This window comes from Cyprinodon variegatus, unplaced genomic scaffold (assembly GCF_000732505.1).
Source record: "Cyprinodon variegatus isolate N-32 unplaced genomic scaffold, C_variegatus-1.0 Scaffold515, whole genome shotgun sequence".
NCBI lineage: Eukaryota > Metazoa > Chordata > Actinopteri > Cyprinodontiformes > Cyprinodontidae > Cyprinodon > Cyprinodon variegatus.
The window spans coordinates 151,118-177,075 of record NW_015150968.1 but is presented as its reverse complement, the minus strand read 5'-3'; the positions used below and the strand labels follow the sequence as shown (position 1 = coordinate 177,075).

Below are 25,958 nucleotides of genomic sequence, written 5' to 3'. Positions count from 1 at the left end.
TTACAGAGTTAACCAAAACCACTCTATGGTCCACTTTATTAAGCCTCAACACTAATTTTGACATTTTTAATTGAAAAAGCTTCTTGGATGGGAACCGAACATCTCTAAACTTGGAGACAAAGTCCAGTGGGTTGTTTAACCTTTTTGTAGTGAGTAATATACAACCAACAGCATCAACACTGATGATTGAGTAGAGAAGCACCGATCCAATAACATCTGTATCAGTTGCGAAATTGTTGAAAACTGTAGATTAGGTACTGGTGAAAATGTATTCAGTCTATTTCTGTAAAAAAAAATGTAAGTTGGGTTAAAAATCTACTGAAAAGCAGAAAATTGTTCTACTTTATGGGTCTTTGATTGAATATGGTCAATTCAGACTGTTTCTGTTTAACATTTGTTTTAAGAATCCTCTTTTTTTAAATTCCCGTTTACGTGATTTAATCTTTGTTTTGGGTTTCTTACTGTAAAAATAAGAGCTGCCTTTTAAGATATTTAGGTATACATTCATACATATAGAGGAGTTTATGACAGCCTCTTAACATGTCAACAGTAACCATGATAAAATTAAGGCAAACAGAGCTCTGGTTTTGAAACAACATCAGGATCTGCAGATATCCAAATTTAAGTGTCGGTATCAAAAGTGATAAAATGTGGATCCGTGCATTCCTTACATAAAAAATGACTAGTCAAAAATAGTAGCATGATCGTTTTTGTAACGGTCAAGCAAAACAGATGTTTTCTGGTAAATCTCCATGAAATGCTATTGTGATCTTTTCTCTTTGTTCTGTATGAACGTTCCAGCTACAATAAGAAACAGATGACTGAGAGGCTGTCTGCACCCATACTCCCCGTTGGACGCCCAACCCTTTGAGGTTCTCCCGCTGCCAAACCAACTGATGTAAACAGGCGCTTGGGTTGGGTCGGCTGGATTCGCTCATGTTTATGGCAGCGACTGAGGGGGAGATTTTTGCTCATATCTGGCAAGAGTCACGTTGAATGCAGCTCAACTAACAGCTGAACTCAGACTAGATTAGCAAAAAGAAAAGAAAACGAAAGAGGGGAATAAATAGGAGAAAAAGCCCTGAAGAGGACACACAAGAGGAAGAATGAAAGATCATGTTTGAGTTAGTGAGAAGATGGAGACATGAAGGGAGAAGAAAGGGACGGCTGCAGAATAGGAGACAAGAAAAGACTGAAAGAACAGTGAGAGCCAATTTGTCAGCTCCCCAGTGGCCTGACACCGGCTAAGGCCTGCTTTCCTTCCATGGCCTCTCCCTCATCACAAACAGGTGTATGCACATGCGAGTGTGCCAACCGTTCTCTCTCGCACACACATCTGAGGCCTGAGCAGGGCCAGGGTCAGACTCTCTCCAAACTACTCCAATTACCTGAGCAGTAAACACAGCCTGCCCCTGCTGCCACCTGGGAAACGGAGGCAGAGAGTGCAGAGTCCAGAAAGAGACGGGGAGAGGAACGCTTTAGCGGAGGGGTGTGGAGGAGTTGATACTGGGAGCCTTTGGGAGGGTGGAGCAGCTAAGTTCATGTACAGGGGTGGAACTGGTACCGGCACAATACCCCCCTCCCCCTTCAACACTCCCTTTTGGTTTCATCCCAAACGCTTACATCTGGAGGGATACGATTACTCCGACCAAGCTGCCAAAACGACTTATCAACAATTCCACACCCTCGACAAGCAGAGGGTGAGAGAAGGGGAAGGAATGAGTACTTGTAGCAAGCTTCAAAACATTTCCACAGAACATAAATTACTGACATGAAGTTTATCCGATCCAAGTCAGCTAAAACAAACTTGGACCAGGAATCACAAAATAGAAATAAAAACACATGAGGCAAACTTTATTCTGGGGTTTTCATAGGCAACACGATAAATCCAACAAATGCTCAGACAAATGTCATGATTTAAAGCCAGGACATACTGATAAACAAGTTATTTTCTTCTACAGGAAACAAAACCAGTCGCCAAAACGTATACTTTTTCTAACATTCACATGAAAAAGAACTAGAAGTGTGTAAACAGGTCTTCTGTTCCGTTTAATGAACAGAACATTAAATGAATGTGAATGAGCAAATACATTATGTTCGCTTCCCAAAACCTCTGTTGAACTTTCATAGGCAATTTTCTTTCATCTGCTCCTTAGCTTTTGTGATCATATCTGCCAGGAGAATTAGGCCTTTGCTGGATTTTTCTTTTCTGCCAATGACTAACACTGTAGTCCTCTGAAACTCTCCTCTCTGGTTTTCTTATACCTTCAATGCAAAGCCTCTTTCTCTCCTTCCTCTGTTAGCAGTGCCTTCCATTAACCATGCTAAACCAACAACACGCTCGCTCATTAGCATAGAAGAGAACCTGACTGCAGTCGGATTATTACAAACGTATCCTGACTGCACTGCCCCATTACTGTCAATCCTGCAGCTTACCGAGGTAAAGAACAGAGTGGCAGATTACAAAGTAAGGAGTGAACTGTTCTAATAAAACTTTTAGTTCTGCATCATAACCAACCTAACAAGCGCAGATGCCTCAAACTAAAAAAAAGACAAACTTTTTCCTGCCAGCACAGAGGTGTTTTCTTCTCACAGCCTCAATGCTGCAAACCTAGGTGCACGCTTTGTAAAATATTGTGCATATTTTATAGTCTGTTGTGCTTTTTTGCTACAGTTTTGTACTTTTCTCAGTTTATAGCCAGACCCAAATACTTTATAGGCAAACAAAAACAACATTTATTTGGCCAAATGTACCATTTTTAGCGAGCGATGGTATAAAAATAGATCTAAACTCTATTGTTTAATTTTATTTACTAAATTAGTCTCACACAATTGTAAATATCTTGTCAGAATAAAGCCTTATGTATTTAAACCAACATTTGAGGGCTTCTTTAATTTGTGAACTAGCAAATGTTACCTATATTAATGATCTAGCAAATACAGATCAAGCAACTGAACTGCTTCAGCTTATCCAAATGGATCTCAGAGTCCTGAGCTTTACCATGAGAACGGGTCACATCACCCTAGTCCCTGATTAAAAATAATAAAACATTTATTAATTTGGTTGGTCTATAAGGGACAAAATGGTCTTGAGCTTGATAAAACTGAGCTGTTTGCTGCTTATTAACCACCTAGAATGCTTGGGTGATCCATTCACTTTGAACCATAACCTAAAAGAAATTGAGCAACATTTAGTTTCCACGTGTCTAAGCTCTGGAAAAACACCCTAAGATTTGTTTTGTCAAATGTCTTCATTTTAATTGGATCCTTATACATGTATTTCATCCTTGCTTTGTTATTTCTAAACATCTTGTGTATAGATGTGCTGTAAGAATAAACTTGAATTGGCTGGGTAACATCAGTGGCTGCTTAGTATGTAGGGCAGTAAGTTGGAGAAAAACAGTCATTTCATTGGTAAAGCATAGTTCACTCCTGCAGTTACTCAGGGGTCAGGAAAAATGGGCAATGTATGGGTGGCAAGCACAGCCTGTGCCCCAGACCTGGCAATAGTTCCCAGATCTATGGGGCTTATTACAGCCTTTTATTGGACTGCAGGAGAGTGAAGTGAGCTGCCCTGGTGCTGTGTGCTAACACCATCAATATCTGCTGACAGACTTATACATATACTCAGAACCACAAACACTAGAAAAGAGAGAAAAAAAAAAAGGGTGAGAGTAAAGAGAATTTGTTCTCCAACAGTTACCTGCACATTTAAAGACTCATTAAAAAAAAAGTCGATTTTCTCCCCTATCAAAAACTTTGTGGTTGTCAAAAACGTTGATTTTGTTGACCCGTATAAAAACGGTCTGCTATTTAATGAGGAAATCATTACGAGCACAGCAGAGTTCAATAATACCCTAGAAAATCAAACACAGATTTTACTTCATCGTTTAGATAAACTACTAAAAGCGTATCCATCTGCATTGGCTTCGATGAACATTTGTTGCCAAGTGTGTCTCATCCCCATGTTGCAGAGCCCAACAAACAGCTGTTAGTTTATCCTCGCCACTTTTTTAATCATCAACATTGCACTGCATGAAAATAAAAATCTCCATCATCCCACCATGCATCCCCAGCAATCTATCTGCTGCTGTACCCTTTAGTGTAACCATCCGCTTTTGTTCTTGTTTTTTATTCCTCTCACTCCCAAACCCTGCATTTATACCTCATTCTGCCACACTGGCAGACGGTGTATTGTTCTGTCGCTACGATCCTTTAATGCCGTCCAATCGAGCAGGGAATATCTTGAAGGGATTTGGCCAGGGATGATTTGGGAGGTTTAAATGCTGCGGGGGGATTTGCATCAGATTCAGAGATCCTGACACAGAGCAGATCGCTGAAGCCTTCTCTTAAAACAGAGATTTTAGAATCTGGTGTGTGATGTTAATGTAAACCTTTTTATGTGTGAAGTTAGCAAGCTGCTTTTTTTGTTGTCTTGAGCTCCAAATGCTGGACACATTCCATTTTCTTGCCTCCAACAGTGGGACACGTGGTTGTTGGAGGAGGAGACATGAAAGTGTCCAAAGTGGGGTGTGCGTCGTAACTTTAAATTTTGAACCTTGGTTACCATGCAGTCCTGCAAGTTTAGAGATGACTGTGTGGATTTGCACTTGTAAGGAAAATAGGCAAAGTGGTGGAGAGGCGATGGGGTTCGGTCAGCAGTTACCTTTAGAGTTCTGACTCTTGAAAACAACTCACAGGAGTATGAACACTTCTGCATTTCCCTGCCTCTCTGTAAGGGGATTAGGGGAACCTTCAAAGAGAGGCAAAGATTGGCCGGGGGCCTGCTAGGTCCCTCTTCTCGCCACACGAGGACAAGGGCAGATTAAAACTGTCCGGGCCTCTTAGCTAGCCTTGTTAGTGGGCCTCTTTTGCTGTGTAGTGCATTAGGGCTCTTCAATCCCCCCCTGAAGGACCTGAGCACAACCAGGTAGATTAAGTAGGTGGTTATTTCACAATGATGTGAGGGATCTGGGTGGTTGGGGACCGAAATGCATGAGCATGAGTGCAAACTGAAATTAACAGGACAGCACAAGTAGTGAAAGCAATTTAAGACACGCTACGAGGGGGCTTGCTTACACAGAAAGCACTTTCACTGGGGACTGAGGCCAATTTAAAAAGCTAAATATATGAGGCCGAATAACCAACAGGACCAACTGACCTCAGATGAAAAGCCTGCGTAAGATGATTGGAAACAGGATGAACTCAAGAGAATGTGTTAAACACAAGCTCTATAAATAAACAGGCTGAACCCATTTAGGTTAGCCTGCGAGTCAGAGAAGAGCGAGACAAAAAGTGGTTTTATCCCCACCACACCAGTGGGGAAGGAGATCAGACATGCTGTTAGGTTCTAACGTTATTGTAGTCAGACCCCCACTGCCCTGGATTTTCACCATTTCCTGTGGCTAGATCCGTGAGAAGAGTGACGATGAGGAAGAAAATAGGGACAGTGGAATGCAGAGACATCACACCTCTATGTTTCCTGTTCTTGTTTTCCAAAGCAACTGAAAGCTGCTTTCTATAGGTATACCTCTGGGTAAATCTAAGCATCTAAAACCTTTCATTTTCTTCTGTGATTTATGTTTTTTTTTTTAGCTTTGACCAGCTGACTGCAAAGATTTTTCTAAGGATTACAGCATAAAAAAAGAAGAAATGTGTTGCAGGTTTTTATAATAGAGCTAATGGTTTGTTTGCTTATTTTCATTTTATTTTTTTACAGATAATCAACAAAACAGAAATATTATTTCCATGAATTTGCTTGGGATATAACGGAATGTACTCATCCTTTTTCAAGCCACTGCCTCTCCCAAACCTGGTGCTACATTTTTTTTTAATTTCAGGTCGCCTTTCATTGACAATCTGGTATCCCAGCATATTCTACAAAGACACTAACCTTACCTGACTGTTAAAAGCTTGGTGTCTCGCTATCAACTTTGCAGATTTTATTAAGGTGGCAAAAAATCTGAAACCGTTTCAGATCATGTTCTGTTTTATTCCACAAAGCAAAGCACGAAGCAATTTAAAATAATCCACCTTTAACCGTCATTTAATTTTCTAAAGAAATATGTCGTCTTGTACTTTTTAAGCCAGTAATTTAGAAGGAGGGAGATGAGCACACAGAAGGTGGTGAAGATTGGGCAGGTTGTTCCCTACGGGACGACAGGTTTTTTAAGGTCAGGAACACCTGTCTGCCCCTCAGGAGAGCCACAAAGCTTAAGATGAGAAGGGATGGCCAGATGGAGGGGTAGAGAGGGGAAATAGCAGGGGAGGAGCCCTTTGGAGCAAGTGCAGAATAGGCTAGGTCTCCTGCCACACAAAAAAGAAGCTCACTAATAACTGAATATAATAAAAGAATAACAAAAAAAATAAAGAGGATTTTAGGTTAGTGTCTAGTATGCAAGTCACTTAAGTGCAGTTTTTGAGTCCTTCCTTTGTGTGTGACTGGTGCAGCAGAAGAAGACATCTCAAGGCTCTTGAGTGGTTTGTAAGATGTGTGTTATTAACGGGATGAGGTCGCCTTAAGGCCACCGCATATGGAGTAATACAACAGAGTAGTGAATGTCTTGTCCCTGCAGTCACCCGCAGAGAGAAAGAACAGCTAACCGCAGGAGAGCAAGAAAAAAAGAAACCAAGAAAAGTGACAACAAAGATTTACAGAGGAAAAAAAAAAACATGGTAGAAGAAGGATGGTAAGGGAAACCAAAAAATAAGGAAATACTGAGCCTTTAAAAACTGTGTCAGGAAAGTCCTTTGGTTTAAAATAGAAAAAAATGGCTATTACTAAGAAAGACAAAAAAATAAACTAGCTGTATGTTTTTGTTGATACGTATAAACTGATTATGACATATTTATACTTTAACAGAATAAATAGCTCCGAGTAGATGCCACTACCTCATAGCTCCTGTTGGGGTGGGGGGTTGCTGAACCCAGTAAGTAGGTTAATTTGGACAAAAGAGGAAGTTGACCCCAGATAATCTTCTTGTTTAATATATAACTAAAAGTCCAAGTTAAACAGGATGAGGACAGACCTTTAAGGCATGCTTAATGTACAGAAAACAGTAGCAAGAATCATTTTCCTTTTTTTTCTCTCCTGTCTAACTCAGAAAAGCAAAGCAGAAATATAATGTGAACATGTAAGGTTTATTAATCCACTTTTTCACCTGACAAGATGCTTCTAGTTTACTTTTAACAAGGCAACACCATCAATCTCATGCAGCAGTATTTGTTATGGCCCAAACACCAAAAGCTACATTTTCTTGTTTATCTTTAACATTAATCAGAGAGTTTGGATATTTTAGGCTGCAGATATCAGGATGAGGAAATGAAGTAACTTCCTCAAAACACAGGACCCTTAAAGGTTTCACATATTTATACAACAATACAAAAGCTGTTAGATGATATAATGTTCTTTACATTCCTCATTTTCAATTGTTTATTTATGCACCAATATTTAGATTATTGGACTTTGACAAGGCCAGTCTGTCATGAACATGATTTGATCTAAACCATTCAATATCATCTTTGGTTTAAGCTTGATCTATGCTTGTCCCATTGCTGAGGGCTGTGAGGCTAAATTACGTTATTTTTTTAGCTTTCATGCCCCACTGCCAGTCTTCTGCAGAGAATATACACATGAAGCATCGAGGAAAATGTGCAATTATAAAGTCAGAACTATGCAGAAAAACATGGCGAGAGCGACCCCTCTTATATGCACCGTACACGAATACAAACATCCAGAGACACCTTGTGATTTAGCTTATAAATACAATCACTATTAAAAGATTTTGTTGCAAAGAAATAACTGTTGCTCTTGGATGGCATCAAGAGGCTTAGAAAAGGTTTTAAACTAATGTGTTTTCTACTCTCTCACGGTGTGTTGTAAGTTGCAACTTGTGCTGAACACGCCCCCACCAGAACCAGCCATGAGAGAAAAGCTGCATGGGTTCTGACGGGCCGCTAGTTTTCTGTGCAGTTCATACTTGCGTCGAGCCTAACCCAACCCGTGAAGGCATGAAAAAGCTAAACAAGTATGCATAAAAAAAATAAATAAAAAAAATAAACCCTTCTAAACATTCATTTCTGTCCACATAATCATTATATTACTTTTCTGCGGGTATTTTACATAAAATTTAATTCCCAAAAAGTAAATTTTGTTTTTTAGCCGAAATGTGATAATGTGGAAATTTTCAAGCGATATAAAAAAACATAAATCATACTGTTGTATTGGTTTACAAATTAAATTTGCTGCAAAAGATGATTACAGATGACAATGAATATCGAGTGCGTTAAGGCTAAAAAACGTACAGTTATATAAATAGACTAAACACACAGCAAAGACCAGGAATAGAATAAGAGCAAAGCAGGAGGAGCCCGCTGACGCAGCCTGGCTGTTTCAAGCAGAGGTCAAGGAGTCGAGGAAGTCAATTAAAAAGATGATTAACATCCATGTGGGAGGTGTGGTGTGTTCGTGCAGGTGGGATAGGTTGAACATTCTCTCTTTACACACACGCTCATACATATATTTAGATTCATAATGGGAGCAGTGAATAGTGCAGTCCAGACTGTTGTAACTGGTGTCCAGGGAGGTGGAGATCAGAAGGTTAATATGATCCAGCCCAGCTCCTTCATTAGCCGGATGAAGGTAATAGCAGCCTACAGGGAGGGGAAGCCTGTAAGGTTGACTAAAACCAACAACCTACAACCAGACTGCAAGGTTGTACTTAGTTAAACAACAGCTGTTCTTAATATTCCATTATCTACTCATTGCACCAAAGAAGTAGTCATGCAGATACTTTGAATCCATATTTACATGATAGATATCCTGCAAAATGATTCATCCTGGATAAAGATTGGAAGTATAAACAGTTGAAAGACAAAAACATGAGTAACTGAGCCAATCAGCAAGGCTCAAATGATAAATGTGAGCCTCTGATCCTGAGTACAGGTTGACCTCATGCTTGACTGAAAACACATGGAGGAGATGTAGACTAGGAGGAAATAAGACGAGAACGGTAGTGATAGGTATGCCTAATATACAATAAACATCATTAATTGGTGAAGCACACATGGATGGGTGCAGCCAGATGGTGTTTTGTACTCATTTGTCATACACTGCTGACAGAGAGGGAAAGAAGGCGAGTGCAGGAGCTCCGAAAAGAACAAAAAGAAACGTTTACCATCATAAAGTCAGAACACAGCGGCCTTCAACAGACTTCCACCGTTTAAATCAAGTTCTGCATCATCCTCCCTGCCTGCCTCCCCAGACGGAGCGGTTCTGATGGCGCTGCCATGGCGCACTCTGCCAAGCCGGATGCATACTGGTGAGTACAGACACAACACCCCACAGATAGCAGAGCTTGGCATTCATTAAGGTCCATCTGTCTGCTTTAGACCAAAAACATTATCTACTCTATCATTCCTCTCAAAAGTGGACGATGGCAGTGAGAAGAAAGACGAAGGAGGGTGTTTGAGAGCAATGGACAAGAAGCAGGGAAGCTTAAGGAAATACAGCTAATATATTCTTTATAATCACATTAAAATGATGGAATAAATTTATCATCTTACTATAAAATACCTGCACCTAAACCCCTTTAGAAAAGGTTAAAAATAGATCTTAAGAAAGTTGTGACAGGAAAATGGATTGAAATGCGTGCAGAGTTGGGGGGTGGGCACAAATGAGAGCAGTGTGCTGGGCTCAGGAGGCTGGACTGGGTTTCCACAAATGGAGATTAGTGCTCCAGGCCACTGTCTGGCCAGGCTGCTAGCATGCTCACTTTGTTCTCGGCAATGACAGTTTAAATCGGGGGGGCAGTGCACATGGTCCTCCACGTTCCCAGTGCCTATGTGCTTTCTACGAGCTGATTTTCTTCTAGATCCCTATAATGCCCTGTTCTTCTGTACTGGTTTGTGCTGAAACACTGAAATGGTTTATTTCCGTTTTAAAAAATGGACTAGGGGTCACATCTACAAGAGAAAAAAAGAACAAACTGACACTTAACTTCAGTATAAACTGTTTAAGCAGCTGCCTTCTCTTTCTATCACAACTAGGTCTCTGGGAAAACAGTATGCTGTAGTGAGGGCTTGTTAAGCATCTGTGATAAACTCTCATATAGCCATGGTTACTGCTGTTAAGGGTACCACAGTTTTACCATGTTATTCCTATGGATGGAAGTTATTTAAAAGAAATGCCAGAGAAACTTTTGTGACCATACTTTCACTGTGTGGATCATAGACTTGCATTTGTGCACTGCTGGTCAGCTGGCCTAATAAACTAACAGCAAAATAAGACTCAAAAGACAAATTCAGCTGATTTGAAATCGTAATGACCATGAATAATACAGTTTAATAAGTAGAAACTAAAGGAAACTAACCAGAATTCCTCTAAAAATTTTTTAGGCTACCTAAGCAGATAGCCTGACTAATAAACTGCAAGCGACTCAACAAAAACTACACTAAATCTTTTCCCTCTGGATTCTGTGCAGGAGGTGGGAAACAAAAGGATCTTAAAGAAATTAACATCTCTGTTGGATGATTTCTTCTATCCCATGAATGAAGCTGTGGCAGAACTGCAGAGCTCCTTCAGTGATGCTGCACCCTAAATGCACCATGAAGCGTTATCACAGATCCTTCCTCCCAGCAGCTGTAACACTCTATAACCACCTCCTTTCCCAACAACCTCAATAAGCTGCTATATTCATGCTGATTTTGCACAGCTTCTACCTTAGTTGGTTAATAACATGCTGCTGTCATTTTGTGCATCTCTGATGTTGCTGCCATTTTTAAATATTTATTACTGTAAAAATGTCCATAGCTGGATATTGGTTATTTATTCTCCAGGTGCACAGTATTTATATTGCTAAAACGCTTACAATATAACAGTACAACATTCTTATTTGTTTATTTTTATTACTCTTCACTATTATGTTATCCTTATTCACTTTTCTAAGGTCCAAATTTGTCTAACCATTTTGCATTCTGCTGTAAACACCGGAATTTCCCCATTGTGGGGCAATAAAGGCATTTTCTATTCTATTTCTATTCTACTGTAAGGTTTAACCTCATTAAAATTAGCCCCCTTCACAACATGTGTTTTTTTTTTTTCCATCTAGGAAATAGAAAGGAAAAATAATTGCCGCTTTGTGAGCTGTCCCTACAGTGTTTCCGTCCATACTGAGGGCAGCCAGGCCCTCCGATGAGGGTCATAGTTGAGGTCCTGAAGCCAAATGCTAGCTTTAAATTTTAAAAGTCATCAGTGTTTGTGGCATCCCCACTGCTGACAAGCAAATATTTATCATTCAGCAGAAGAAGTTCAGTGTTTGCCATCTGGGTATTGTTTGGCATGGGTAACAACTTAGCAGAAGATCACTTCCAGCATATGGAGGTAATTCAGTTAGAGTTGGACTTAAGCAGCTGCATGTTTACCCCGGAGCTTTTCATAGAATAGTTCACCCTCTTTAATACTTGGCAAATGTTATTCTGTCGATCATGGGCCACAGACTATCAGACTACAGGCCAAAAAAAAAAAATTACTCTCCAGCACTTCAAGTGGCAGGCAAGCAAAGTGGAACGGGCTGCTCGGGATTTATGCATACACTGCTGCTTTCTGAGTGGAGGTTAGCTAAAGTGCAGCGAGGCTCCGCTGCTGGCTCGGTTTGAGGGCCTTAACGAGAGACTCAAGCGTTGAGTCGGAGCGTTTAGGTAGTGTGTATAGACACACTGGTAAATCCTTTTCTCTTTTTTTTGGGGGGGAGAATGTGTATTTGTATCTGTGTGTGTGCGCACTAGGCTGGGATCAGTTGAATAAATCCACACTTGAAAGAGAAGCTCAATCAAGCTCTTGCACCCATCTCGCTTTCTCTGCTTCTCTCACCTCAATGATGCTTCAATGCTCACAGTTCATTTAGAGTTCAACAGTTCAGGGAACCAAAGGGCAAAGGAGCAAAACTAGGGGCAAAACCGAGCAGGTCTTTGTATTCAGAGCTTCCCTTCAATCATTTTATTTAGTTTTTCTGTCAACATAAAGGAGGATATAAGAAACAAACCCTCATAATGAAGCGGTTTATTTTTTTTAATTGACAAAAGATAATTAGGTTCAAACTTTGGTTGCTTTTCACATTTGCCTGAACTCTATGTGGTGTGAGAAAAACAAAGCTTATCTTCATTCTATTACCAGACATTCAAATTCTGTGAGTGACAAAAACTTCTTTTTTACCAAGAAATTAGGCCCCACAGCATGATACTGCCAACAACATGCTTCCCTGAGAAGCTTTGAAGTTTATTTTTCCCCGCAATAATAATAAACTTTTAGATTCACTGAACACAAAACTGTATCAAACTGTATGACTGCACTATTTTATGAGGTTTATACTCGAAGCTGAATTGTTGAATCCGCTTATACTTAAAAGGTGTTAATATTTTTAACTATTCCCTTTGACTAGAATCCAAACCATTAGTAGGCAAACTGATGAGCATGCTTTAAAAAAACCAAGGAACAATGGTTCTAAAAGTAGAAAATTAGAAAAAGGATTTCATTAGTGTCTGGTTTCTTGCAAAAGGCCTTGAAGCGAAATTCCCAACATCGAAGAAATAAAAAAAAAAGCTTCTTTTTAACCCACCCAGTGGTTCAGGTAATGACTCACAACCATCTTTGATGTACTCGTTAGGACACAAAATGCATTCACAGTAGATTCCTCAGAGTGAAGATGCCATTTTCTATGGTGCCTTTTTAAGGAGTTTTATATTCTGAGGACTGACAGCGATGTAAAAGCTCCACAGAAAAAGCATTAAAAAATGTGCATGGATGGTACATTTAAGATATGGTTCTGTCCCCCAAATTATTCGGCTCACAGATTTATGTTCACATGTGAGTGCATATATTAATAAGAAACTGTCTAAAAGTCTAAATAGCATTAAATAAAGGCACTATGCACAGGGTGATGCAATCCAAGTGCAAGTTGTGGTGAATTAAGACGATTAAAACTTAAGAGTAAATAAAAACAAATTAAGTTTCTTTAAATGCTGTTAAACAGGATTTACAAAAAGAAAGTCCTGAAATGTTATAATTCTATTATGGCCGACACAATCATGGAGAACAATGTTTGGTCATTGAAACCTCCAGGGATATTAATGGGAAGTTGAGTGGAAGGAAAAAATACAGAAACAACTGTAGTAAAACGGCAACAAAAAAAACCAACAGCCAATGGAGTTTCAAAGCAGAGTCCATTACATTTGGGTCTGTGAGTTAATTTTATTACATTTTAACAGTTTGTTTTTAAGCCGGGTGTATTCTAGCTCTTTTCAAGTGTTCTTTTTTTCCTTTTTACACTTCTGTCTGCACAACATCTCACCACTTGGGGATAATAAATTCTACTTAAACTTGAACTTGCATCATCTCAATGAACAAAGAAAGAAATTACATTTTGAATTGATTTACTGAAATGAATAAACTTTGGAAGGACAATTGAACTAAGATTAACAGATGAGCTGAACAAAAAGCAGTTTAAGGGCCTCTTTAAAAAGGCTAAACTAAATGAATGGGCACTGATATAGTATTTCAGTGCCAAATCTGAGAAGAACTGGGAAGTCTGAGCAAATGAGATCATCTACAGGTCAAAAAAAAAACACGAGCATAATTTGTTTCTGTTTCATCAAGCTAAAATATTCCAAATGTGGAAGAAATTAAGTTATTTATTTTGCTTGAATATGAAAATATTATTAAAGGCAGTGATGTTAAAATGTTCCCAGTGAAGTAGAGCAGCATATCTCTTTTAACCTTGCATGCCTGGCCAAGTCCCACCGAGCTCTGTTCGCCACCTGGTGGCAAACTGGAGCCCTCAGCTGCTCAGTCCACCTGTTCCCAACAGCTAAAGCACAAACAAAAACTGCATGCCTGCAAAACTACTAGAAGCCATCACCAGGAGCACAGCGTTGAGGAAGTCTGGCCGGAGGGGAGGCGGAGATGAAATCTGGCCGGCACCGGAGGTGTGTACAGCTACCCATGTTTTTCCACTCAACTGGAGGTACTGCCAACCTGTTCCCCTCCTCTATATATGGCAGTAAACAGGATACTAACAGTGGGGCGGATTATACTGCCATATGCAGTGGCATTATTCTGTTATGAAAATATGGGAAACTTTCCCTGCACATATTAAAGTCCTTCATCTTCCTGTGACACCCAGATGATGGAGGACAGCAGAGCAAAGGCAGTGGGGACTGCACCAACAGAGTAAAGCATGTAGGAGTTTCTGCATAAAAAGTACTCACAGCAGGTACAAGGAGCTTCTTGACTTCCTCTACCGCTCTTCTCATCTTGATCTCAGCTCTGTTCTGTGAGTCTTCAACTGTGATTAGGACGTGAAGGTCTTCATTTAGGTGTTCCCAGTTTGGCTTCCCTCTGTTCTGCTCCTCCTGGACAGAAACACATAGAGAGAGAGACGATGAGTGAATGTGACAGTGCGGGGGTGCAGGAGCACCAGTGCAGTAACGCTGCATTATCAGACAGGGGAGAAAAGAGAAAGGGGTACACGTGGAGGATGAAGGGAGCGGCCCGTTAGTCAGCTATTTAACTGTAACTTTGAAAGGACACCCTTCTCTAATAGATCCCATGCTTCACAGAGACAAAGATGACAGCAGGCCCTGCAGCAATTAATATCAGCTAGAGATGAATGGATGCAGGGATCAGAGAGATGTATCTGGATTCTAACCTACATTAATGTTACTTGTGGGAAAGGATTGATGACACCTGTGGTTTAAAGTTCTGTGAGGCTTATTATCCAAATATTAAAGTTACCTAAAGTCCAAAGTACTTTGGCATATTATTACAAAGATATAGGAAAACAAAGCCCTGGAAAATGGTAGGGAAAGCCATTAGTCATTTTATCAGCAGCTCAACTTTCCTGAGTCAGATGGTAGCAGTCACTGTTGCAGTCTGCGGTTTACCATCAGACCACACGTGCAGCTACCCACCTCTGCTAATTTTAACCTGCATTTCCTTCATGCAGCTACGGACTGTCTGATCATTTTTTTGCTTCTAGAGGTTAAAATCATATTGCGTTTCTACAGCTTTTTCTGTTTTGTTGGTCGGTTCCATGTCTTTCGCTCTTGTGCAACTAAAGGAGCTGCTAGAGTCTGACTCCTTGTTCTAAAATTCCCCAGACCCTCGCTGTTAACCCACCTCAACATCAAAAAACATCAATAACAAAACCTCTGCAATATCGGAAACATTTTGATCGAATTTCAACGGTTTCTCCTGGGGTTAATAAAGGCCCCATCTCTTCTCATGTAACCTGTTGGAATTGCAGCAGCCAATCTATGAATCAGCTTAAATTACAGCTGAATAAGCACAAACTTTTATTAAAAGGAAAAGTGAATATGTAGGGATGAAGGACTCCCCAGTTATATGTATCAAGATAAACCAGGATTTATGAAGAAAAGTACAACAAAAAAACTTAAAATCTGTTTTAGAGAGAAACCAGAGAAAGGGACCAAGTATTTTTCTTTTTCAGCTGTATGAAACAAATACAGTACAGACCCCTCCCCCAACTGTTGCTGCACACAGACCACTAACTGGCATAAAAAAGGCTACTGGGTTACTTTGCTTATATCTGGTGATGGGAAATATTCTTGTCATAAACAAATGGCAGAGGTGTAGAATGGAGCGACATAATTTATCTCGCATACAATTTATCCTCAAGGCAACATCAGTTCGTGTGATAGACGCTTTAAAAGAACATTAAGAGTGCACTTTGTGTGCCAATGTAATATTAACCATGTTGAATGGCCTCTCACTGCTGTGGATACCCCAACATGACAAGGATGACAGACTCCAAAGGGAGAGATGGAAGCACAGATGGGACAGAGAAAGGATAAAAATGTTCATTTATTACATCACATATCATATTTCAGAATAAGAACAATGTCAAGTGACGTTTCCTTTGAAGTACTGAGAGAAGGGAGAGCTCACTCAAAGGTAATCATGGTTTAAAAGTACAGCTGATGATCTATGTGCAGACAAAGTTGAAAGGATAAGCTGAGGAATTAACTGGCTACTAAAATCATCTTTTTATACTTCTTTTTTTTTTTTACAGATATCAAAACAACAATGTTTAATATCCTGTGCAATAAGCAATTATTTCAATATAAATATTGGAAATTATACCTTCAGCATCATTAACAGTTTTCAACTTTTATTTTCATTTATACATTTTACAAATCATTATAGTGTCGGGATCCCATACTGCCCATTGGGGATAAATGTTTCATATTTGTAAAGTTTAATATAAAACAACACCTAATATCAAATCACAGCTACTTCCTCAGAGTAGAAAATCCAGAGAGCGGATGATGACAGAGGTATACGGTGTGACATTGCTGAATATCATCATGTTTAAAAGCCCATCAAAAATCCAAAGAGGGGAGGAGCTGAGCTGTAGATTAACTTCAAACCAAGTTCAAATGTTAATTATTGATCCAACAAGAACAAAAGTTTAGTCAAATATTCATTTTCCAGATAAACAGTCAACTGATTTTCTGTCCCAAATGGAATCCACATCTTATGACGACAGTTGCCCACCGCCTAGAGCCCCCCCAATCGATCAATTTGTAAAGGCTAGCGATGATAGCCAGGTTGTTTACTTCAGCCCATATAAACCCGCCTCAACTGCGGATCAGACCTTATTTGAAAGTGCCGAGCTACTGTGAGGGTGGCTAATTACTAACAATATGTGGCGCTGCTCTGCAGGGGGTCCTCCAACAACATTTCTATACGCTCAACAAGAACCGCAAAGTAAAAAGAGAGCAGGCACGCGCGCACAGCCTCAGTCTGAGCCGAGTGCCACCCACCTGCTTTATACTCCAGAGAGCCGTTTCCATGGCACTGCTCTTTACAACACACACACAAGATAGTTAAATATTCTGCTCTCGTTTTCCCCTTTTCTGCATGTGTGTGGGGGAAGCGGCAGCGGGAGCGACGGGGACTAGTTTAGGTGGCAGATCAGCTATTTTATCATAGTTCCTGGCTTATGGCCGTTAGGGGGAGAAGGCGACTGGAAGGTGAATCAACATTTTTAGACAGGCGGGTCAGGCTGCTTCTGTGCACAGAAAAATAATGACAATAAGGGAGATACATGTGTGCATTCAGCTACAAATTGTTGAGCTCAGAGTTTTCCATTTCAGCTCAGTCAGGCTGTAGTTTAGTTTGGACTGTAGGCAATTAGAGTTGCAGAGGGTGTAGCGATATGCACGCAAACCTTCACGCAACGCAAATGCACACAACTCACACAATGACAAGGTCACTGCGCACCCTCTGAGAGAAAGTGACAGCATGACAAACAGGATGAAGGCCAGAGAGGGGGGGGCAGGTTAGGGAGGTGAGAACAGAGACGAGAGGAAAGACGAGAGCCGGCAGGAAAACTCTGAAGTGTCCAGACTGGGCAAAAACAAATGCCCTGGAAAGAGCAGCATAAAGAAAAACAGAATTTGGTCGAACATATAGCATGACTACATAGCATGGATAGAGGTTAAAAAAAAAGAAAATTTCTACAAAGAAGATCAGCTAGTGTATGCTTGTCGGATATAGCGCCCAGGGCTCTACAGGTCCACCTCAAATAGTAAAATTGTTAAAAGGTTAATTCATTCCAGGGACTCAATTTAACATTTACACACGGGGAATTATTTTCAAGCAGGCATTTTATTTTACAGCGAAGGGAAACATTTTCCTGTTTCTTAGAATATAACAATATCGCATCAAACCAAATATGTGCGAGTATGATAAACAGGCTGAAGGCCAGAGGGGGGGGACAGATTTAAAAAAATGAAATGCCTGCCCTCTGAAAGGTGCGTCCATGTATTGTACAATAAAGCACTGAATACTTTAGGTCAGGGCCATTTTTGCATGAATTAGTTTATCATTGCTAAGATGCTCTGAAAACCAAGGTTGCTTTAATAGCAGTCTTTAGCCTGTTTGCCTCGTTTGCTCTGGTGTCTCACATCTTCCTCTAATGGTGCTCAATAGATTATCTGTGAAGTTTGGATCAGCCCAGTTTGCTGGTCAATCATCTATAGTGATCCTATGGTCATTAAACAAGGTTTTTGTACTTGTTGCAGTCTATGCAAAAAGAGGAAATTAGCATCTAGATAAAGCTCATCAGCACAGGAAAGCATTGAGTGCTGTAAAATGTCCTGGTAGACATTAGACGTTGTGACACAGTGGTCCAATCCCAGCAGACGGCCTAGCTTCTGGATCACTGGATAAAAGCTGGATTTCCAAATGACATCAAAGTAACTTAGGTTCTCTCTAGAGCTGTGCGATATGCGTCAGGAGATAGGCTTCTTACGTCAGTCGATATTGATAATTATTGATTAGGTTTTTTGCTAACCCATATGAAACAAGGCCTTGAAGGAAAAATTTATTTTAACCAAAGTTATTTAAACATGACTTTTAAAATAAGGTCAGCTCTACCGCCTACCTTGCTTAGGCGAGGTCGGGAGGCTAAATCATTTCATCTGCCTACATCCCCCAGAATTCTGTGTGTTTCTGGATCCAAATTTAGGAGAATTAAGGACTTAATTCATATTGATAATCATATTGATAATAATTATATGTCTATTGGGATATATATCAGTTATTTACCAGCCCACTTAACTTTCCAATGATATGACTGCATACAGTGAGCTTCTTTAGCAATATGATTTTGTTGTTCAGGAGAAACCTTTTTTGGTTTTGATTAAACTTTAGTACAGAAAACACGTTGTATAAACAAGGATTGGTATTTCAGTAACTAAATAAATAAGTCAGGTCTGTTAATGAGCTCATTGCAAACATCAAATGAAATAAATACTGGATAATTAATCTATATCATGATTGAGTTTCAAATTTCCAAATGAATCATTAAAAAAAGAAAATTGCAATAATTTGGTGATTTACTGAGCTCCACCTGTGCGAAGTAACCAGCTTCCAACTGGAGCCAACAACCTTTAGCTGGAGCCCAGTAAACCTTAAGAAGTGACTTTTCACATCATGGCCGAAGCACCATGAAAAGAAGAGGTAATAAAACACAGCAGGGCCGCTCCCTTCCCTTCCAACTGCTTTCTCTTTTGCATCCACTTTTTTAGAAAGCCTAAAAATGTCGCTCTCTCCTAGTGTGTTGCTTCTTTTTCCAACTTTTGCTCAGTTAAAAAGTGCCCATATGAAGAAAAGGATTTCATAAATCATTTGAGGACACAAACAGATTTTACAGTTAAAGTCTTCATCTATTGCATGCATCCTCCAGAATATGCTGGTCTGTATGCAAAGGCACAACCTAATCTTGATACTAAACTCTGAAAGCCAAAGATTAAACTACATATAAATTATTTTAACCTGTATGCACTGCTGCTTTGTCTTTGAGCAAAAACAACTCCCAATTTAAGTCAATGCAGTCTAAGACAAACAAGACAACACAGATGATTAACAAACAAAGGCAAAAATATATATATAAATATCTATACATCTATCTCTATATGTATATTTAGAAATATATAGATATATCTAGATATCTGTATAGCTGGGTTTTATTTTAACAATATAAGAATAGAATTATACAATATAAATTGCTAAAATACAAAAGGTCAAAGAGGAAAAGAAGCTGCAGTGAACAGTTCAATTAAATGCCATGACTTTTAGCTCTGCCTGGAGAGATGATACAGCAGCACATCTCAGCAGAGAGTATTACATTAAAAAAAATTCCAATAAGGCATAGCTAGACCTTCTGCCATATGTCACCGATGTGTCCTGAATCATCGCATTAGCTTTTTGTCATTTGCAGACAGTAAGTGGAAACGTAATGCAGCGATACCTGCGAAAGAAGTACTCCGAAGAAAGCTCACAGTGAAATCAGCCCAAGATGAGAAATAAAAAAACACATATAAATAAACGGATTTACTTTAGTGCCAAGAGGCTAATAACATGTTACATACAAGCAGCAAATGTTATGGTGGAAATGAAGTGTACAGGCTGCTCTATAACAACATCTATTGGCTGGCAGCAGTTGAAGACCAATTCTGCGCCGTCAGAGATCGTGCTGATACGACAGTTTCAGCTGTTATGTGTTAGCACAATCAGCAAAATAAAAGGGAAAAAAGAGGGAGAGAAATAAAATTTCATTTGATGGAGAGCGTTTCTTAAACTGCAAGCCTGAAAGGATTTTCAGAGTGGCTCTAAATAAAACAGATGTCTGCACCACTAACTGTAATCACACTGTGAAGGAGACAGAATAGAATTAGGGAATTGCTTTTTTGCAAAGGCGGAGCGGAATCCCCACTCTGCATGTGCAGTGGTCGATGGAACAAATCTGTAATTTAATTGATGTTGTTCTTGCTGTTGTTCTGCATTATTTGTGAGTACAACAAATAAGAGACCAACGCTATAACAACATATGGCACTTTGATAGGAATATGGCTTCTGAGAGTCCTTCTGGTTGTTAGTAGTAATGATTATGAAAATGAAAAATGGGTTAAAGAGAAAGACTTCCTACTATTAGTCTTTTATCCAGAGAATAGCTGACAGTAAAATATGTGAAACGAGCATGCTACATGATAATGGAATTCCAATATTATTGTTCAATAGAAAATTTTTCCACATCATAACATTATTTTCCTTATAACAATAAGGGACGGCACCTATTTTATCGTTAGCAGTCACTAAAAATATCGGTATAATAATTGCTCATCCTGTCATAATGAATAAACCTTAATTTTTAGCCACTGTTAAACTAGGACTGGTGCTAGAGCCAGTTCCTCACATGTTCGATTAAATAACATATTGTCACTTTCCTCCCTCCAAGAAACTGTCCTGCTATCCGTGTTCAATTCTGAGGTTTTGTAAAGGATTGTCGAACCTAGGGACCCCCCCACACACACACACACACACTCTATGATGGGAATTTCATCATTAACCAAGTATTCATACACCACATTAAAAAAAAAAAGTAAACAATGACCAGGTTTCTCTTATTAAAGACAAAAACTTAAGACCTAGATTTTTTGCAGATAAAAAAAATACAAAAAGAAACCCAACTTCCTCTTCTCCTTCATTTAAAGACGAACTAATCCAATAACAGTTCATGTGACTCATTTAATTAGTTGACAATCATCTGCAAACATTCAGCTCCCAATATGAAGAGCATAGCTTGCTAACTGTAGCTTAAAGGAATAGTACACCCAAAAGATGATTAGCCTTCATTTTCTACTCACCCCCATGCTGAACAACACTTTGGAGTACTTTTTTGATATCTCAAATGCATCTGGAGATCTGGGAGGCTTCTTGCTGTCTGCTGACATTCAAATAATGGAGGTCTATTGTGCCCGAGACAGAAAGGTCCATAAAAGTCCACAAAAAACGTGTCAATATTCCTCCATACTGCTCGTCCAATGTATTCCAAGTGTCCGGAGTGGGTAGCATCCAGAATTTACTCGAAACTAAGTCATTTAGAATGTTTTTAGAGCATAAACAGTAGTGTATAGGATTTCCTGAAAGCGCGCGCCGGCGCGTTCACGACTTTACGGAAACCGCGGCAGACCAAACCGGATGAAAGTGCGCATTCAGCTCGGCAAAGAACTCATGCTCTTCCTCAACACTGAAGTCCTCAGACATTTTTCTTTCGTTGTTTCTTTCTTTGCACAGGTAAACAGCACATTTCTTCTTCTACGCTTGCATTATCGGCAGAGCAGATGCTGAATGCGCACTTTCATCTGGTTTGGTCTGCCGGCTTCCGCAGCGTCATGAACGCGCCGGTGCGCGCTTTCAGGAAATCCTATACACTACTGTTTATGCTCTAAAAACATTCTAAATGACTTCGTTTCGAGTAAATTCTGGATGCTACCCACTCAGGACACTTGGAATACATTGGACGAGCAGTATGGAGGAATATTGACACGTTTTTGTGGACTTTTATGGACCTTTCTGTCTCGGGCACCATAGACCTCCATTATTTGAATGTCAGCAGACAGCAAGAAGCCTCCCAGATCTCCAGATGCATTTGAGATATCAAAAAAGTACTCCAGAGTGTTGTTCAGCATGGGGGTGAGTAGAAAATGAAGGCTAATCATGTTTTGGGTGTACTATTCCTTTAAGCTTCAGCATAACAACCTAAGGCTGGGCGAGGCATCAATTTAATAGATAAAATAAATGCAGTTTATAAGGCTATTTAGTTTTATTTACATTTTTTTTTTTTGTCATTTTCCACCAGGGCATTCTTTGGGTTTCTTTTTCTTTCTTTTTTCTACAGTGACGTCAGCCCATCCCTTTTTGTTCTTAGATGAATAAGAACTGATAAACTAACCCACTGTGTAACACTCCCAGGTTTAAACTTTGCATGTCATATTTTCATTGTTTACAGCGATGGAACCAGCGCTTATCACTGCTTGTATTTAGTTTCACTTTCGAATTTAGGTCGAATCCCAGAAGGGATGATTAAAATAAAAGAAAGTTTTCAAAGTAATTTCTGTCATTTGTAAAGTTTTTCATAAAAAGCAAAACATAAATGATATGAATCTCAAAAACTACAGGAAAGCAGGTCTTTGTAAAAGAAGTGTTCCCCATATTAATATAGGGTTTCAGTTTATTTTGGAGCTCTTAAGAAAAGTAGATATAACTGCAAAAGTTTCATAAAGTTGCCCTGCTTGTTATCAAAAATCGTGAGCATGGACTGGGTGGCTTGATTTGCTTTAAGAAAAGCAGCATCTTGCACAGAATAACAGTGGTCCTCTTTCTTAAAGCATGGGCTGAATTTATTTTTTTTTTGTCTACAAATATTATTGATAATCAAAAATACATCAATTGATAAAATATGAGAGAAAATCATCAATTTTAGCAGGAAACCTACAACAGTACCCTCCAGAGGATAGAAGTAAACAAACAAAAAATGGATGTGAATATTTTTGGAAGTTAAATTTCTGCAAGTCTGATATGCTCTACCTGAAAATGTTATTCATACATTTTAAAAGGTTTAATATACATTTCCTTTCCTGAATCTGCGTCCCCTTTTCACTATTGTGTTTTATGTAACACCGCTGCCTCATTTCCCTCTGCCTGCTTGCCTCTCTCCCACAGCGGAGCTCCAGTGAGCCGGCTCCCTGTCAGGCAGTGCGGCCCAAGGGGGAGTAACCAGCTGAATTATTGAGAGCATAAAAATGCTGCCGCTAATGGATCCTGAATAAACACACTGGCTTAGCTGCTGCCGTGGCATCCTCTGCTGCCACAGGGCATCAGGCTGAATATAGTGAGGTTGAGGATGCAGAGACTGGAAGCTACTTCTGCGGCTTTGTTTGTGGCTGAGCCACAGCTATGACGCAGACGTACTCTATCCAGAGGCTGCTGGGGCCCCGCAAGCAAATCTTTTGAGCCATTATTCTGACTTATGGATGTAAATGTTGGGAAACAACAGGATCTTCTCCACATAAATTTTTATCAGCTCAATACCACTTTAACACTATAAAGCTCTCCTTTATGGGATATTATGAGGCGTGATAGTAAATCTTTGTCTCCTTCTCATGGATGAAAACCAGATGTGAGATCAGTCAGTTCAGAATCCAACACTGATTGGATCTGAAAGGCTTTGTTTTATTCAAATACTTCAAAATAAAAATACTAGTATTTCCAGCCTTTAGCTCTGTTCTTTGATGCAACTTCAAAAAAGGGGCTAGAGGCATATTTAATGATGCATAAATGTAGATAATCTTGTAATTCTTCTATATATCCTCCAGAAAATACTTCCTCTGCTTTAAAAGAACCAACATTTTATCCTGTTGTGTTACAGACCTTAGGAAAAAGTGAATGTGAATCAGAAGCAACACTGACAGCCAGATTGATAACGTGTAGTAGAGATGGACGGATATATATCAGCCAGACGATATTTTTGGCTGATATTAACGTTTTTGTTTTTTGTTTTTGCCTGTGTCTGTATCAGCCGATATGTGAATGTGTCGGCCGTTTTATTAGTGCATCCAGCAGCTGTGCCTCGAGGTCAGCCGCTAACTGCTTTCCACTGTTATTGTTTTGATTTATTTGTTAATGAATTTTTCTTTTTCATTTAATCTCACACTTGGTAACAATTGTTATTGTTGCATTTTTTTAAATGTATGAATGGAGGAAGAAGAAGAAAACAGTTTAAGACAGCCTCTAACGTTTAACATCAGGTTTTGTTTTGTGCAATATTAATGTGGGAAGGGAGGGACATTTAGCAGACATTTATTTTGAGCTCTTTTTTTTTTTTTTTTTGTTGCCATCACAGCTATACAACCTGCCTTAAACCATAATACTGCAACATGATTGGCCAGCCCTTTTTGGGTTGATTTGGAACAGAAAAGCTGGAGCACAACAAGATTAAATATTGTATTTTTATAAACACAAATAACATGAAGATTCAGCTTTCAAGCAGCATTAAAATCAGAAGACCAGACCTTGGGAAAACTACTATCAGGTTGGAAAAGACCAATAAGTGCATCAGTAGTAGAAAGGAACCCGTTTCCAATAAAACCTCATAAGTTGCTAATATAGAAAGGAATATCCTGAAGAAGGTAATATACTTTAGATTTTAGCTCATCCTGTCACTTGATCTAATCTCTAAAGAAAAACTATGCCTTTTGTGTGCATCTGTCAACTCTTTGAGTATAATGTGCTTTCTGTCAGCCAGACCGAAGCTGTAGACACACAAGAAATACTTAAACTGGCACGCATCATTAAGCTTCAGAAGAGATGGAGATTAGGTACAAAATCATAGATTTCTGTAATGAAGTAAGACTAATATCTAAAGAATGTGTCTGAAGACGTGTCTGCTTAATGATTCTCTCTCATTTAACCATTTCAGAGTTCAATTCAAAGTAAAAATAAACCTTGAGGGGCGTCTTCAACACACTCTGCTATAAAACATATTCCAGGGAAAGAAATGGGGGGATGGATAAAAATGACAGAGGCAGGAGAGAGAAGAATAGGGATGAAATTTGTGCCCCTGCAGCAAAGTGGCATTTCTAAGATTATGACTCAACTGAAATTCTGTGTCGCTTTGTGTTTTCATCCACTTGGGGACGGTCAGGATTTCCCGATGGGGTGGGGGGGGTGTATGCAGAGAAGGTGCCCGCCAGTCCATAGAAAGCTCTGACTTAGTTGAATGCACTGTAATATGGCTCCCCTGTCTGGCAGAGCAGAGCAAACAGGGGGCATAAAATGCTCTGCTTAAGGTGCATCTTATTGAATTACTGTCCTTTTTTCAATATTTGATCTAAACATTTTATTGGTAGATCGCACCATAAATTAATTACATATAGTACATGTGTTTATTTCTATTCATTTTCATGTTACAGCTTTTCAAAGGGACAGCGTACAGAGAAGCTATGATGCAGTTAGTCCAAAGCGCAGCGGCTCGTCTTTTAGCGCGAACCAGAAAATATCAACACATTACGCCAATTGTTGCGTCTCTGCACTGGCTCCCAGTTTATTTTAGAATTGATTTTAAGATGTTATTGTTGTGTTTAGAGCTTTGAATGGGATGGCTCCTCAATACATTACCAATCTCCTCCAGGTTTACTCTCCGGCACATGATATGAGGGCCATCTTCACATCTGCACCCAATAGTACTTAAGACGAGACTTAAAACCAGAGGGACGGAGCCCTTTCTGTTCTTGGCCTCAAACTTTGGAATACTTTTGACCTCCATATAAGAACTTCCTCCACAGCGGAGTGTTTTACAACCCACTTATATTCCTTGGCTTTTAACACAGTGTAATTGTGTGGTCCTCTGTGTCCTTTTTATTTATTTATTGTAAACTCTTACAGCTTTTTAGTGTTTTTTTTTTTATGTACAGCACATTGGAAACATGTTTTGTTGTTAAATCTGCTATACAAATAAAGTGGATTGATTGGATTGAAGCCAGCATGGACATGGAGAGCACTGCTGCAGTGACAGTGGCCCAGCAGAGCTGTGTTC

The 25,958-nt window shown here is 39.5% G+C and overlaps 1 protein-coding gene across 7 annotated transcripts in view; it reads right to left on the bottom strand.

Moving 5' to 3' along the window:
* LOC107094928 (protein quaking-A) overlaps positions 1 to 25,958 on the bottom strand; it is a 92,357-nt gene that overhangs the window by 13,696 nt on the left and 52,703 nt on the right. For all 7 annotated transcript variants that reach the window (XM_015390843.1, XM_015390846.1, XM_015390844.1 and 4 more), the window contains one exon: positions 14,263 to 14,406. In XM_015390843.1, coding sequence (XP_015246329.1) covers positions 14,263 to 14,406 — 144 coding nt within the window. The remainder of the gene's footprint in view (positions 1 to 14,262; positions 14,407 to 25,958) is intronic.